Source organism: Glossina fuscipes, unplaced genomic scaffold (genome assembly GCF_014805625.2).
Source record: "Glossina fuscipes isolate IAEA_lab_2018 unplaced genomic scaffold, Yale_Gfus_2 0, whole genome shotgun sequence".
Lineage (NCBI taxonomy): Eukaryota > Metazoa > Arthropoda > Insecta > Diptera > Glossinidae > Glossina > Glossina fuscipes.
In genome coordinates this window covers 8725766-8740891 of record NW_023998414.1, presented here as the reverse complement: position 1 = coordinate 8740891, position 15126 = coordinate 8725766, and the positions used below count along the sequence as shown (strand labels likewise).

Genomic DNA, 15126 nt, shown 5'->3' with positions numbered 1-15126 from the left:
CTTTAATATAGAAATGTTTACTTTTTTAAATGAGACATAAGCAGGATATACATAAGAGTATCACGTCTACAAGTAAGCCATTGCCGTTAAATATAAATTCAATACGGTCGCTGATGTTCGAAACGGCGCGACGACTTTGCTTAATACGATACGATATTTACAACTGAAACCGTACTGGCTGGCGGTGAGGAGTAATTACTTTTTTCTTTCCTAGAACGGCGGTCATCTTCACAGATAAAATTCCTTTTTAATTGTTTTAATTGTTTTAGAAGATGTTGTCAGTAAATTACTTTGATTTTGTAACTTGCTTTGAATTTGTAACTTTTTCTAGTTTATTTCGTTAGTAAACAGTTTTACATTTATCTTAGAATGTAGTCTAGATCTATATATTTTTTGTTTGCATTCAACGTTTCTCTTATCTGTCTTGTAAGAGATGAATATCGATGACAGTCGAATAAGTTTTTTTTGGTAAACAATATTTGTACCCACACACACACACACACACACACGCATGTGGCTGAAGATTATTAGTTCGCAGCTGCGAAAGAGGCGTTAACTCAGACTCTAGGAGAAAGAGTGCCTTAGAATAACCTGGCGAGATAACCAGGCCCGCTTTATCCAGAAATATGCACCCTAGGGCAAGGCATAAGTGAGACTAAGTTAAGAGAAGGGGAGCGCTTACGACGATACACGTAACGCTGCAACAGACGATTTGAGCTAAGGCCTGGATGCTTCTCCCAACGTAATACTTATCGGTAGTTCCGGGATGATTATCGTCAGACTCACAAGTGCGGTGAAAGTCCCACTGACTTTAATCTGTTAATGCTTTCCAAAAAAAAAAAAGAACCAATTAAAATAAGATAAAAAACACACACACACACCGACACACGCACACGTATGCTCACAAATAATTTCCATCAATACTTATTTATAAAAGTATTTCTGGTAAATAAGTTAAAAATGTTTCTTAAATATGCTAAAAAAAAAAAAAAATGAAAGATTTGAATATCTTTGTGTTGTTGGTGTTGTGAGAAAAGTTTTTCGCTTTTAAAATTTGAGAAAAATTGACAACATGTATGAGTATGTATCGAGTTATTGAAATTTTCTACTTTTTGTATATAAATTTTTGTTTGCTTTCACTCCCATTGGAATTTATGATAACTGAAATAAAAACAATAACGTGCAAGAAGTTACCTTTGTCCGGATGGGATTTATGAGCATTTTTAACTCTCTTAAAGATCGACAGTTTTGATATATAAAAATTGCCTATAATGCATAGTATCCTACGTTTTCGTCGATTAATTCGATTTTGTCGTCTATTGCGGTTTGACAGGCATTTCGTTCGAATTTCGAATTTGTTCTAAAAAAAAAAATGTCCCGCAAAATGACTTAATTATAAGCAAAGATAGCCACTTGTCTAGAGAATAGATAAAATATAGTTTTTAAATAGCGGTTCTCATCCTAACATCTTCGCTTATAGACCCCATTAGAGTGGTGTCCAAAAAAATAGACCTATGTGCTTCAAATTTTGTTCAATTAAGTTTTCTGTCAAAGTACTATAATGATCGATTGAGACGATTAAAGCTGGATCTATCTTAGGTCCTTCGGCGTTTCACATTCGTCGGCACGAACTTAATATACTCTCGGCCGTAAGTGATGCCGATAGTTTTCCTTGCTAATCCACATCCTAATTTTATTTGCTAGATGTGTTAGATAATAATAACAAAACTATATTTGTGTTTTTCAGGTGTGCACCCAGCATGTAAATAGTTCTCACGAACCTGTAAGTGATTGTTTATTAAAAATTTATTCGCGGAATTGAAGATTACGGACAAAAATAGTTTTAGTTTCTTTTACATGGTATATGAAGAGCTCACGATTATTTTTTTTTTTCTAATCTCATATTCTTTTGCCGATTAATGAATGCCTATTTCTAATTTCAACTTCTCATCTTCATTTTTGCGATTGTGACGACTGTGACGGCTCGCCAAACTTACTCATTAAATTGATGTAAAAATAAGTGAATGCAAGGCTCCCGTAAATTTCGTACGAAAGATAATTTGGTAAATGGAAGCAATCTAAGCTAAAGTGTTCGCTTTGTTCGGGTGCTTTCCCTCAGAAAAAAGGAAAGTGATACAAGCTAACGGTGTCGATTCACGTGTTGCGATGATTAAGTTCGTTTAACGTAAAAGCGTTTATTTTTCTTTCTATTTATGCGAATTGAAGGATGAATTTCATGCATTCAAAAGGCAACATTTACAAAAACATAGAACGGATTGAAAAGATTAGGAAACACATTTATGTCTCGTCGAAAAATATAACCTAAATATTATATTAGATGTAAAGTCCGGAAATTTTTCGATGAAAAACAAACCCATTTAACTGATTATTATTAAATGTTGAAGAAGAAGAAAGAAAAAAAAAAAAAAAAGAAAATACCAAGGAGAAGTAACAAATTATTCCACAACTTTTGTGAAGCAAGATTACACTAATAGATGACTTGACTGGCCATTGAACATATATCAACATTATTGTAGCTTTTCATAGAAGAAAAATTATTTCATTTTCTTGAAATGAGACAGATTGCACTCTAAATAAAGAGATAAAGAAAGACATAATTTTGTAATTGTTCATCTACAATCATCTACCTGATGATCATGGTTGTAACTTTTATTAGGGATATTCTCGTTACAATAGAAACATGTGGTCGCCTGTCATAACTATGTGGTAAGGGTGTAAATAAAAGGATCGAATTAGCTTTAATATAAAATTTAATTAAGAGCATAACACAGAACACAGGTCGCCTGTTCCGTGTATCAATAACGATTCTTGTTATTGTTCTCCTACATAAAACAAGTTATGGATCAATTTTCTGCACACAAAAGCAGATGAATTGTCTCATGCAATTTAGCGAATTATTAGTGTATGTATGTATTGTTGAAATCAAATAAGTATTAACATTTCGTGGGTGTTATTGAAACGGCGAGAATGTATTTATGTATCGCTGTTTGCTTAGAAATGTGAAAATAATTGACAAAATTGATTGACCGAAGTATAGATAGAATAGATACGAGAAACCGATAAGCACATAAAGAAAAGCAAAAATAAAGTAAATGCAGCGCGTAATCCGGAATGGAACCCTGAACTAAAAATGGAAGACGTTACCAGAAACCATCGGTGAAAGCTCAAGTCTTTCAAACCAACTATAATTGTACCCTATACTACTTTTGGAACGGATGTATAAAATATGTACGCTTGTATGTATAACATGTAGCAGAAGGACTTCAGATAGACCCAACGTTTATTATATCGATCAGAAAACATTTCATTGATCGATTTAAGATTTTAGGTCTCTCTGTTGTTGTCTATCTCGCTGACGTTTGTTCATATATATTTGTGCTTATCCTGCTTACCAGTTACTCTGACACAATTGACGCGTCTTCTCCCTACACCCATAATCGAGTGCTAAAAAGGCTTATTGGCCAACACGGCCAATTATTAAATATCCTACACCAACCTATAGCTGTTTATATAACTACTGTTCAATATAAGACTATATACGGGAAGCGGTTGAAAAAATGTTCCGTTTCGAAGCATCCCCAACAGCTTTCGTCGTTGGGTTAAATGATAAATTTTTATACGTTTCGTAACATTGACTCGGAATCTTCGGCGTATATTTCGGCGCTGTGTGTGTGTATGCATCTGGCCCATTTCATGCATCGACCCTGGACACTAATTCATGTCCATAGTAACAATAATTTTTCTTTTTTTTGGGAAATTATTTTCATAGTCAGTTACGATACGGTTTCGATTCAAGGGCTTCAAAAATATATATATTGATCGTCTTCACTTATGAAAGTCTTGTATGAAACGTGTTCTTGTATACCAGCGATATGAAGAGCTCGACCCCTGCTCTCCCAACACAGCGTGATGACCATTTACTTATCTACAACATCACTACGAAGTCGCCCGTTGAATTCAATTCAATTTGGATAACAGCTTCGGGAAGTTAGACGAGTTTAAACCAATCAATGGACAATTAGAAGAAGACTAGCGACTATATGTATATAGAAATTAATTGCATTGAATTACTTATAAAAGAAAAAGAAAGAAATCTATATTTATTGTAAATAAAAAACTTATAAGATTTTCTTTTGTCCAAATTGTTAAAAAAAAAAAGAGTTACGAGTATTGAATTATTTCATGTGTCCGTTTCCTTCTCACTTCATTTTGATATAATTTTTTTATATATCTTGGTAATTACGTGATAATATAATGTTGATTATGCACCAATGTGTTAATTTTATACCCATCAACGAACGATGCGGAATGTATTCATTTTGTCAAAACGTTTGCAACGCCCAGAAGGCAGCATCAAAGATCCCACAGAATATATATATTCTTGATCAGCATCGAATTCGGTTCATCTGTCCGTCTGTGTGTTTCGGTTGTAAAAATTCTTTTGGCCGCAAGTATAAAGCAAATTCGGTGGAAACATTGCAAGTTGTTGCACGCAGATTAGTGTGGAAAATAGTTCACATCGATCGAAGAACACGCCCATAGTGTCACGTTAACTGAGAATACCTTGGTTTTTCAAACTGATTAAAAAATTCGTTTTCTTGCTCATTACTCGTAAACTATAGCAGCGTAATGTACAAAATCCTCTAGTGCCTGTACAAAACAATTGACCATGCCTACCCAATATTATTTATTTTTTCATTATTTTTATAATGCGCAGAAACAGGCTTCGAATACCCTGCAAAGTACATATATTCTTGATCAGCTCCAAATTTGGAATGCACCTAAGTGCATCCGTATGTTCGGCTGCCCGTCATTTTTTTTTACACGAGTAACTGACTGGTGCTTTGAAAACTCATATTTCCGAATTATCGCGCAAAACCCATTTTTTTTTTTTTTTTTTTTTAATTTTCTCTGACAAGTTTACTGCCAGTAAATTTTTATGTTGGAAATAAGAAAAATCAACTCCTTAGTAGAGAATGAAAATTTAGTTCTTTTACTTGTTTTGTCTTTTGAGGATAATGGTGATGGGTATAGAAGGTTCGCTCACGACCGAATATAATTTTCTTATTAGTTTTTTCTTTTGCTTTTTGTTTTGTTTTTTTTTTTTTGCTTATTTAATTTCATTTAACTCTGTTATGTAACGAAAGCAATTTAAGTTTAAACCTCCATTCGCTGTATTCATATGTAGTAATGAACATTTAATCCATGTTGTCACCGTTGTTATTACAATGCGTACTAAAGTTCATTGCATGCAAAGAAAAAAAAAAAAATAAAAAAAAAAGGGAAAAAAAAGGCGCACAAAGTATGTTCGGTGGGCATGCATATGCATATTGCACATAAATGTGTATGCGTTTGCCTCTATGTGCGATTGTGTGTGTGTGTGTGTGTATGTGTGCGTGAATTTTAAAGGTGGGTGCGTATGAATAAGAGTGTGTATGTTATTTAAAATGTCGCATGTAGGCATTATTTGAAACGAGTAATCGAAAGCAGTAAAGGTCATTTTTATATGTATGTAACAGCGTTAGTGCGGCCACGAAAAGTTCCACCATATGTATTGGTTACCATGGCAAAGCACTGGAAAATGAAATTAAAATAAGTCTCTTATACATTTTTACATATGCCTTTATTGCTACTGCTACGGCTACATATATGCCTTGCCTTAGTGTGCTTGTATTTTTGCCTTTTTTTTTTTTTTTTTTTTTTTAAATAGGTTTACGTAATACGACGATCTATGTGCTGTGTGCGTAAACCATTTTTGCATGTGTGTAACATTTTTAATAATGTGGCAGAATGTTTCATGTTATTTTGTTGCGTGAAACTGTGAACATGACAAGTAAATATGAAATTTTATTATCCTCGCTCGCAAAAACCTAACACATACGCACTGTTGCAACAATCAGCAAAAAAAAAAAAAAAAAAAAAAAAGAAGAGGAAAAAAAGAAGAAGAATAACGAAAAATGATGCATTTTTTTCTATCTATCTTAAATTGACTTTAATCGATCTCAAGTGCGTGTTAAAGTAAAATATTTGCTGCCTTTTTCATATAACAAATAATGAGATAAGTGCGTGTAAATGTGTTTGTTTTTCATAAGGTTCTTTTCATTTAATTTTTCCTTTTTTCAAGCGTAGTGTTTACAGTTTACACTTTACAGTTAACGCAGTCTTAACAATACCCCCTCGTATACGTACGCGTACAGACACTTCCGTTCTCTTGGCTCTTTTGTAACTTTTTTGAGTACATTCGTTTTACTACCACTACATAAAAAAAAAAAAAAAAAAAAAAATTTTTAACAAGTTTTATGAGATTCAACATAACATTTACTTTCTTCGTGTGCCTATGTATGTATTTGGTTGTATTATTCACTCTTACATTCGCTCTCAAGAGTGTGCATATGCTTGATTTACGTTGTCAAGTTGTCATTTACACAACTACATATAAACACATATATCTGTATATACATGTATATATATATATATATATATATATATATATAGATGTATATTTTTATGTATATATATGTAAATATATCCAGGATGGTGCGTAAGCATGTACACTTCATTTAAAATGGACGGCTTTTTTGTTTTTTTATTCATTGTCTTCTATATAACAAAAACAACAATTATAGTAACAATAATAAAAACACATACATATTTACATATTTATTTAAGTTATTCAATTGTTATTGTGGTTGTTGTTGGTTTTGTTGTTTTTGCTTTTACTGCTATTCCGAGCAGCAATAACGCAAACAAGTAGCTTGTTGTGAGTTATTTTTTATATTCCATGCATTAATTTATCTTTTCCTTATCCCTCTCTCTACCCAATCCTTTCCCTTAACAGTGGAGAATATATTAACTGATTTTGTAAAACAGATGCATTTTTTCTTCGATAAAGCGAATCATAGTTTTAATCTCTATCTTCATTCATCGCTTCTTTTAAGGAAAAGCACCAGGAGTTAGTTATAATGTTAAAGTTTGTGACTAGATCATAGGAACTAATCATATATTTTTTTTTGTTTTTTTTTTTTTTTTTTTTTCTGCATAAATCATAGCGAAGACATTGTCTGTAAGCATAAGAGTTTTGATGGCACGTCTTAAAAGTTTCAATTTGCAAAAAAAAAATAAAAATTTTCTTATTTTAATTCCAATTTACAATAACAACTGGTTTAATGACCTTGAGCACTACTATCGACATTTACAGGACCTATGCGACCCGAAAACTTCGTGAGAGGTTAAATAATTGCAAACGAAGCTAAAGAAACAGGGACGAGTCTATATAATGCATATGTACATACACATGTGTTGTCATTGGGCAGAACGAGGCAAACACCTATATATTGATCGATAGATCGCCTGAATGAATATTCGCAGATTACTTACTTTCGTGTTGCTCATGACTCCAGTACCTTTCTTCTTATTTCTATGCTTTTTTTTTTTATATCTCTCGCTATTCACTGGAGAGTAAATACAAAGTAAATGCGGACATATGCCAAAGGCCGAATGGCTTGACATAAACCAATGGATTCAGATCAATTCCTCGAGCCAGATTAAACCTGTTTGTCCGTTTATCGGCTTTACGATTGCATAAGGCTACTTGCGTTGCTTGATTCAAGGTTGAAGTACATCTCAATACAGCGCTCCACCAACAATGCTTTATGGAAAAATGTTGTTTTGGTATAAAAAATAGAGCAACCTTACAACAGATATGTCCGTCTGTGGCAGTAAGTTTACATGATATTGTTCTGTTTTTCGGCAAGGGGCCGGACCGCCTTATATGGATTATAATGGAAAATAACTCCATGTAGGGAAAGAATGTTTAATGTTAATAAGTTTATGGTATAAGTAAGGATGTGTAGCTTAGTTAATAGTTAGCCATAGTTTTGTCAATATTTCCTAGGGCAAGACTTCAAAACTTCAAATTTTTCGTTCTCTAAATATCTTCTTATAGAATTTAGTTATTATATTCATGCTATCGGTAATCGGCGATTGATTCATCGCATATTAATTCATAAGAAATTTGGCAGATCTATATAACAAAGTTGATAACAATCTGCTCAGATATTTCAATACTTGGATATACGTAGCGAAGACAGTTTTGCAGATCTATATAACAAAGTTGATAAGAATCTGCTCAGATATTTCAATACTTGGATATACGTAGCGAAGACAGTACTAAGCGAATGAGTTGCATTATAATATGAAACTTTGACTTGGTACAGCCATGCCATTCTTTGCGCTTGCCTACTTTTTATGCGAGACCTAACGACCGCAAAAACTAATGGAGCACGTGCCTACCAGACTTCCACATCTTAGTACGAAACGGTACTTCACCTATAAACATGGCAAGCAATGGAAGCAAGTACTAATCTAAAATTGTTTAAAAACAAATGAAAATATTATAATCGATTAATCCATCATTTCGCACAATAGAGTTAGCGACATTTCAAAGAACGGTGTTGTATAGAAAATGATCAAAGAGGTGGTTCGATCTGGATCATTTTTTTAAAACGCTCTTCCTTGAGCGAAAATATGTTCGGTGTTACAAGTTTCCATGAAATATCTCGAAAATTGCGACCTATTGGTTGAACACATGACACATGAACAGATATCGGCTGGGTAGACAGACGGACAAGCTTTAAAGTATTTTTACAAAGTAACTAGGGTGCAAAACTTTATACGAATACTTTTTAGGGTCTTGTAAAGACTTTATATGAACGCTATTAATACAATCGGCCGGCTAAAGCGCCTTGACATATAAAAAAAATTTATTGCTCTTTACCGCACGATCGTCTTAACTGTTCGTCTCTCGGAAAACTTAAATTTTTATTTCAATTGTTAATGTTAAATGTTAGATTCCGAAAACTTCTTTACAGCTATTTTAAACTAATCCAATTATTAATGTAGGAAGTGTTGAAGTAAGGACCAGAGCGCCCGCCTTTTTACCTGAGCTTTCTTTATTTGCACTTACTTGTTGGTTTTGTTGGCATTGTTCGTACAATGTCAAAATTTATTAAACACTATGATTACACACAACCATATACACACGTCATACACACGTCATATACATGTACAACCGCACATATTCAAAGACATTAATATGCGTATGATGTATTTTAGCATCCATTTAAGCCCAATTTTGGTGTAACTTAAGAGAAATTCATCCAAAATGTGCAAACACATCCATATATAAATATGATTTAAAGGGAACCTATATATATATATATATATATATATATATATATTCACATATATGCGTAACGTACATACTGATAACAACTGTCATATTTGACGAATTTGTACCTTAACAAAAGTAAAAAGAACGAGAAAATTTCTCTTGATTGTCAGTCTCTTCAAATTTGCAGAAGAATGGACGAGATTCGGACGAGTTTTTTGATTTTGTTTTTTCTTATTCATGTTTCTCTTTCTTGCAAAAACCGGGCTCATATTTATTATCATAAGGCCTGATGGGCTTTGAACGCAAAAAGGTGTGCGTCTGTTTATTTAACACTCTGTAATATTAGCTCTATATTCTCCCTCATTCTCTCAATCCCTTTTTACCTCTCTTTTTGTTTATCTCTCTCTATCTCTCTTCATATTTAATATACCGCTCTCTTGATGCTTACATTCTCAGTTATCACCCCGTTTTGCGGTTTACGAGTATGTAATATCTGTGTGATGGAATTCAGCATGCGACTAAAACAGAAAATTTTGTGTCACTGTGTCAATTGTTATGCCCGCACACATGCACACAGACACATACGCATAGCCTTAGCCGTACGCATAGTTTTACACACGCACAAACGATGCCGTATATGTGGAGAAAATCAACTAACATCCATAGCATGACGAAAGGAAAGGAAGGCTCGCTGTGAAAAACGAAACGAAGCAAAATTTAAAGTAGTAGTAGCAGCAGCAGCAACAGCAACAGCAATAGCAACAGCAATAGCAACAGCAACAGCAATAGTTGAAGAATTTGATGTTCATCTTTTGCTAGGAGTGAATTCGTAATATAGTGATATTATGATGGATTCGAAATGCAGTCGCAATATGTGTATAAATAAATAGAAATTTTATTGCTCAACAGTTGCGTTGAGCGTTTACATTATGGAGTTCAGGGCGCATGTTTCAGGGACATCAACAATTTACACCTTTTTAATAAGTTAATATTCGATATATATCTATAAGCAACGTAAGCGCGGGCAAACCGTGATGAGACCAAAAAAATCAAAATTTAACACTACACTGATTTGCTTAGAAGATTTATTTGACTGGAGACATAAGAAAAAAAAAAATTACATGAAATTTTTATGTAACACTTGTAGCAAAGTAATAAAAGTTATATTTAGTATGAAAAGCATATTAGGCAGGTATGTGTGCCCGCTTGCGTTTACCTGTGTGTGTATATGAATAGATGTGTGTGCGCATTTGACTGACACCGGAATTTACGTTCTGCTTTAACTTATGCAGATTGTTATCATCAATGTTTTTTGTGATTTTCTTTACTTTTGCTTTTGGTTTACTCTTTATTAGAAAATGCTCTGGGAAGGTGAGAGTTTTGTATATATCGTTTGGGCGCGACACGTGCATACAATAGAATATTTCATCAATAAAGACGAAAGTTTACAATAAGCAAATGATTTTGAAATTTCCTTCTTCTTCTCTCTTTTTCATCCATGCCGCTCTCTCTTCTTTTTTTTTTTTTCTGCCTCTTTTTCTTTTGCAATCTTCCACTCTGTCAGTCTCTCGTTCTCTGTAGTGATAACAATTGCTGATAAACTAAACAATATGTGAAGCTGAATATCAAAAGGATGAGAGGGAGATAGGGTGATAAAGCGGGAATGCGAGGCACGGAGAGAGAGAGAGAGAGAGAGAGATAGATAGAGAGGAAAAGAGAAAGAGAAAGAGAATAAGAGTAAAAGAAAAGGATGTATTGAGAAAATCAAACCAAATTCTACTCACTGCCTTTCTAGCTCTTCCTGAGTGCTCTCTTCATATTGTGCTTCTTTCAGCATTGATGATAATAGGTTTGCTCGATTTTGCTATATAAGGCTTCTTATTAAGCTTTAAACGGGATGCTGAAGTATGAAAACGGAAATTTCTGCTCCAGCATCTGTGAAAAGTTACTGTTATTTGTCAGACGTGTGGCAGACGTACGTGTACGTTAACGCTTTTCTAACGGTAAACTAGAGCGCGCAATAACCATATACAGTATATATATAAGTGAGTGTGTGTGTGTGCGTGTGTGTGCGTTTTTGAGAACAATTCCTAAAAAAAAAAATAAATAAATAAATAAAATAAAAATAAAAAAGTAAAAAAAATAACATATAAAGAAAATTTAACAAAAATATCATCATTATTATTATTATTATTATTATTATAATAAATAAAATAATTCATAAAAACCCTAAACCATAAAAAGAAAACGCAAAACGAATTTATTATTGCTATCAATGCTAAAATTAAATAAAAATTTTTCTAAGAGCAAAAGTCAATGGAATCTTTGAGAAAAACAAACAATTCAAATGAAAAAAGAATTATGTGGTAAATCATTATAATCTTTCTTTAATTATGCGAATTTTGTTATTGTTGCTATTGTTACTAAATGTTTTGTGTAATCATTTATAGAAATTTTGCTTTTTCTGGGTGTGTGTGATGAAAAACAAAACCAAAGCATTGTCAAAACTTGAGAAGTTTTGCTTGGAAATCATCAAAAAGAAGGAAAAAGAAATTGTCTTAGCTAAGGGAAAAAAGAGTAAACAAAGTTCGCAAAAGTTTTCTTTATGATGGAATGGAACGTTTTTGAAGATTTAGTTAGAAACTGAAAATTTATAACCATTTAATTGGCGATATATATATATATATATATATATATATATATATATATATATATATATAGGTATGTTTATGCGCGCGCGTGTGTGTATATAAGTATGTGTGTGTACGTGCGTATGTGTAATTGTGTTTGTGTGATAATTTTGTCTTTGATACAAGCATCCTCTTCTTCTCCCTTCTTAACAAGATGCAAAACGAAAACGAAAAATAAAATAAATGCAAAAAAATCTCCACTTAATCAGTGCGCATCTACTCTTTAACAGCTTTGAATGTTAATTTTTTTTATTTTTATTTTTTTCACACATACATACATACAATGAGATGTGTGTGTTTGTGTGTTACTCTTTGTGTGCATGAGTGTATATATGTATGTGTGTATGTGTGTGTTTGTGTGTGTGTGTGTGTGTGTGTGTTGGTAAATTTTTGTGGATAATTTTGATTGTCAAAGTTTTGGCTTAAATCTTTACGTGGAAATGATGGCACCGAAAATGTCTACAAACCCTATAAATTTTTGACATTTCACTGTGACATACTTTTCTTAGACGTAATCAACACACATACGCTTCAAAAGATATGAATATATATATAAAGATGTAGTTGTAATTAGTTAGACAAAGCAACCAACTAACTCTCCACGTAGTACATAAGAAAAAAAAATATATATATATATATATATATGAAAATACCAAAGAATCTTAACCAAGAATGGCAATACCGTGTTAACCTCTCACTTGATGCTTCACACGAGCTTCTCTCCATTTCTTCATCTGTCACTCTCTTTCTCTTTGAATTTCTCTTTCTCTCAGAATCTCTTATTCTTATCATTTCTCACTTCAACTAACTGTTCATAAATTTTCGTAAGATTTTCATTATTATAATTTTTAGAATTGAAAGAAAAAGGAAAAAGAATATCTTTCCGAATTCTTTTTATCATTTTTTCATTGTATTATTGATGTTACTACTGGAGTTTTTACTGCTTCTCTTATTTCTCTTCTGATTGGCTGTAGTCCATGCGTATACAGAGCATATTACTTAGTGCAGATAAGGTTATCACTAATTGGATGCTGGTTCTTGTCATGGATTTTAGAGAGAATTATTATTATTTTTTTTCTAAGAGAGACAAACAATAAAGCGATTGAGAACGAGAGAGTATCTCTTTGCAAGCAGGAAAGAAAAACAAACATATTGTAAATTTCTGTCTGGTCTCATCTCTCTCTCTCTCTCTCTCTCTCTCTCTCTATGCATGTAGCTTAGTTTATAAACATTGTATGCAGATTTTTTTTGCTACGGCTGCTGCTTACATTTTGTTGTTATCGTTGTTGTTATCGTTGTTGTTGTTGTTATTGTTATCGTTGTTATTGCTGCTGCTGTATTTTTATGGAAATTTTTATCCCTTTCTGGAGCATAATACTAAATAATCTGCAACACCGCAAAAACGTATACAACATTACTTAGTCCAGAACATTGTCATTTGTAACAAAACTCAATAACCCGCCTGCTTGCAGTACGCAAAATAGTAGTCGTCGTAGTAGTGGCTGTAGTTGTAGTAGCAGCAGCATCTTCTTACACAGTTATATCTTAAAGCCGTTAATCAAAAGAAAAAAAAAAAAAAAAAAAACAAAACAGCCGAAAAGCGCGTTCGATTAACACACGTTATGACACTTAATTTCTCAATGCATAACGGTTCTCTATTTTAATATTATCACTATTGTTATTATTATTATTATTATTATGATTGATTTTATTGTGATAATTAACTAAAATATCAGAAAACACCTGTGTTTCTTGTAGCAAAGCGCATAAGAGCATATGATTATAAAAAAAAATATATATACATATAATTAAATAAATAAAATTAAAATAACAGAAAAAAAAAATAAATAAATAAATAAATAAATAAACCAAAAATTCCTACATAAGCTGCATTAAAAGTAAAACTTAATTCATTAAATTGTGAAAAAGAAAAAAAACAAAAGTTATCTCATCCCATATGAGTTGTCTCAGCAGAGCAATAAAAACTTTTTTTTTTTTGAAAAAACAAATAAATTAAAAAAATTTAACTAATCTATGTGTATTTATTTATTACCAGAATAAGGATATTTTTGCATACATATGTGAATATAATAAGAGAAAATTTAGAATAAATTGTGTTCATTAGTGTTTAAAAAAAAAAAAAAAAAAACAAGAAAGCTAAGAAGCAAATAAAAAGAAAAAGTTAACAAAAAATCAAAAACGAAGACATTTGTAATTTGTTTACAAAATCATAATAATAAGAATAATAATAATAATAATAATAACAACAATAAGCTTTCATACCTAAACAAAAAGAGAAGTGAGTTCGCTTTATATTCAACAAGAAAGTAATAAAAAAAAAAAAAAAAAGAAAAGAAGAACAAAAAACGAATAGAGAGAAAAGTAAAAATTTAAATGTTTCTACAAATATTTGCCTCTGTCGTTTCGTATGCATTAAAGCGGATTATTTAATGCTATTAACATCAACAACAGCGACATCATCATTTTCAACATCATCACCATCACGACCAGCATCACGACAGCCAATACAAATACTAATGCTATACCATTTCCATCATCACCACTGTCACTGATGTTTTTTACAATATCAGTATTCAAGTAACATCACCGTTTTCTTCTTCAACCAAATTATTATTATTATAATACTACTACTGCTACTACTACTACTAATAATAATAATAATAATAATAATAATATTGGCAACGTATGCTTATCACTTACGCTATTGTGTATGTGTTTGTTTATGTGGTATTTGTATTCAATTTATTTATAACAAATTAACACAGTGATATATAATAATAATAATAATAATAAAAATAATAATAATAACAAGCTATTACTTGAAGTGACATTACTTCTATATATTTATTAATGAGTGCGGTCTTTTATACCGCTTTACATGAATGTATAATAGTACATCCATACGTACATATACTTTTACCTAGATTTGTTGGTCTTTAACTTAACTTATCATCGCGTCGTTGTTGTCGTCATCCTCATCATTCTCTGTAGGTATACACGTATGTGTATGTGTGTGTGCGTGTGTGTGTGTTTATATATATATGCTGTACAGATAACTAGAGCAAAGAAAGAAAACGGGAACAAGAGGAATTACACTTGATATTAAGAAGAGTTCTATTGTGCATGAAATGTTTGCTTTAGCACATGCACACTTGTACAAACGCACGCACGCACGTACACACACACACACACACACACACACACACACACACACACACACAT

General features: G+C 32.1%; 1 protein-coding gene across 6 annotated transcripts in view; it reads left to right on the top strand.

The window, feature by feature from the left end:
• The window catches only part of LOC119644668, a 207260-nt gene that overhangs the window by 130861 nt on the left and 61273 nt on the right, over positions 1–15126 (top strand). For 4 of the 6 annotated variants that reach the window (XR_005248552.1, XM_038044335.1, XM_038044337.1 and 1 more), the window contains exon 2: positions 1748–1783. The exons of 1 other annotated variant lie outside the window; for it this stretch is intronic. Coding sequence is in view for 3 of the 5 variants with exons in the window: in XM_038044335.1 (XP_037900263.1) it covers positions 1748–1783 (36 nt within the window). In the remaining 2 variants the exon portion in view is untranslated. Of the gene's footprint in view, positions 1–1747; positions 1784–14189; positions 14613–15126 lie in introns of those variants that run through there. One more of the 6 variants, XR_005248551.1, reaches the window with a different exon arrangement.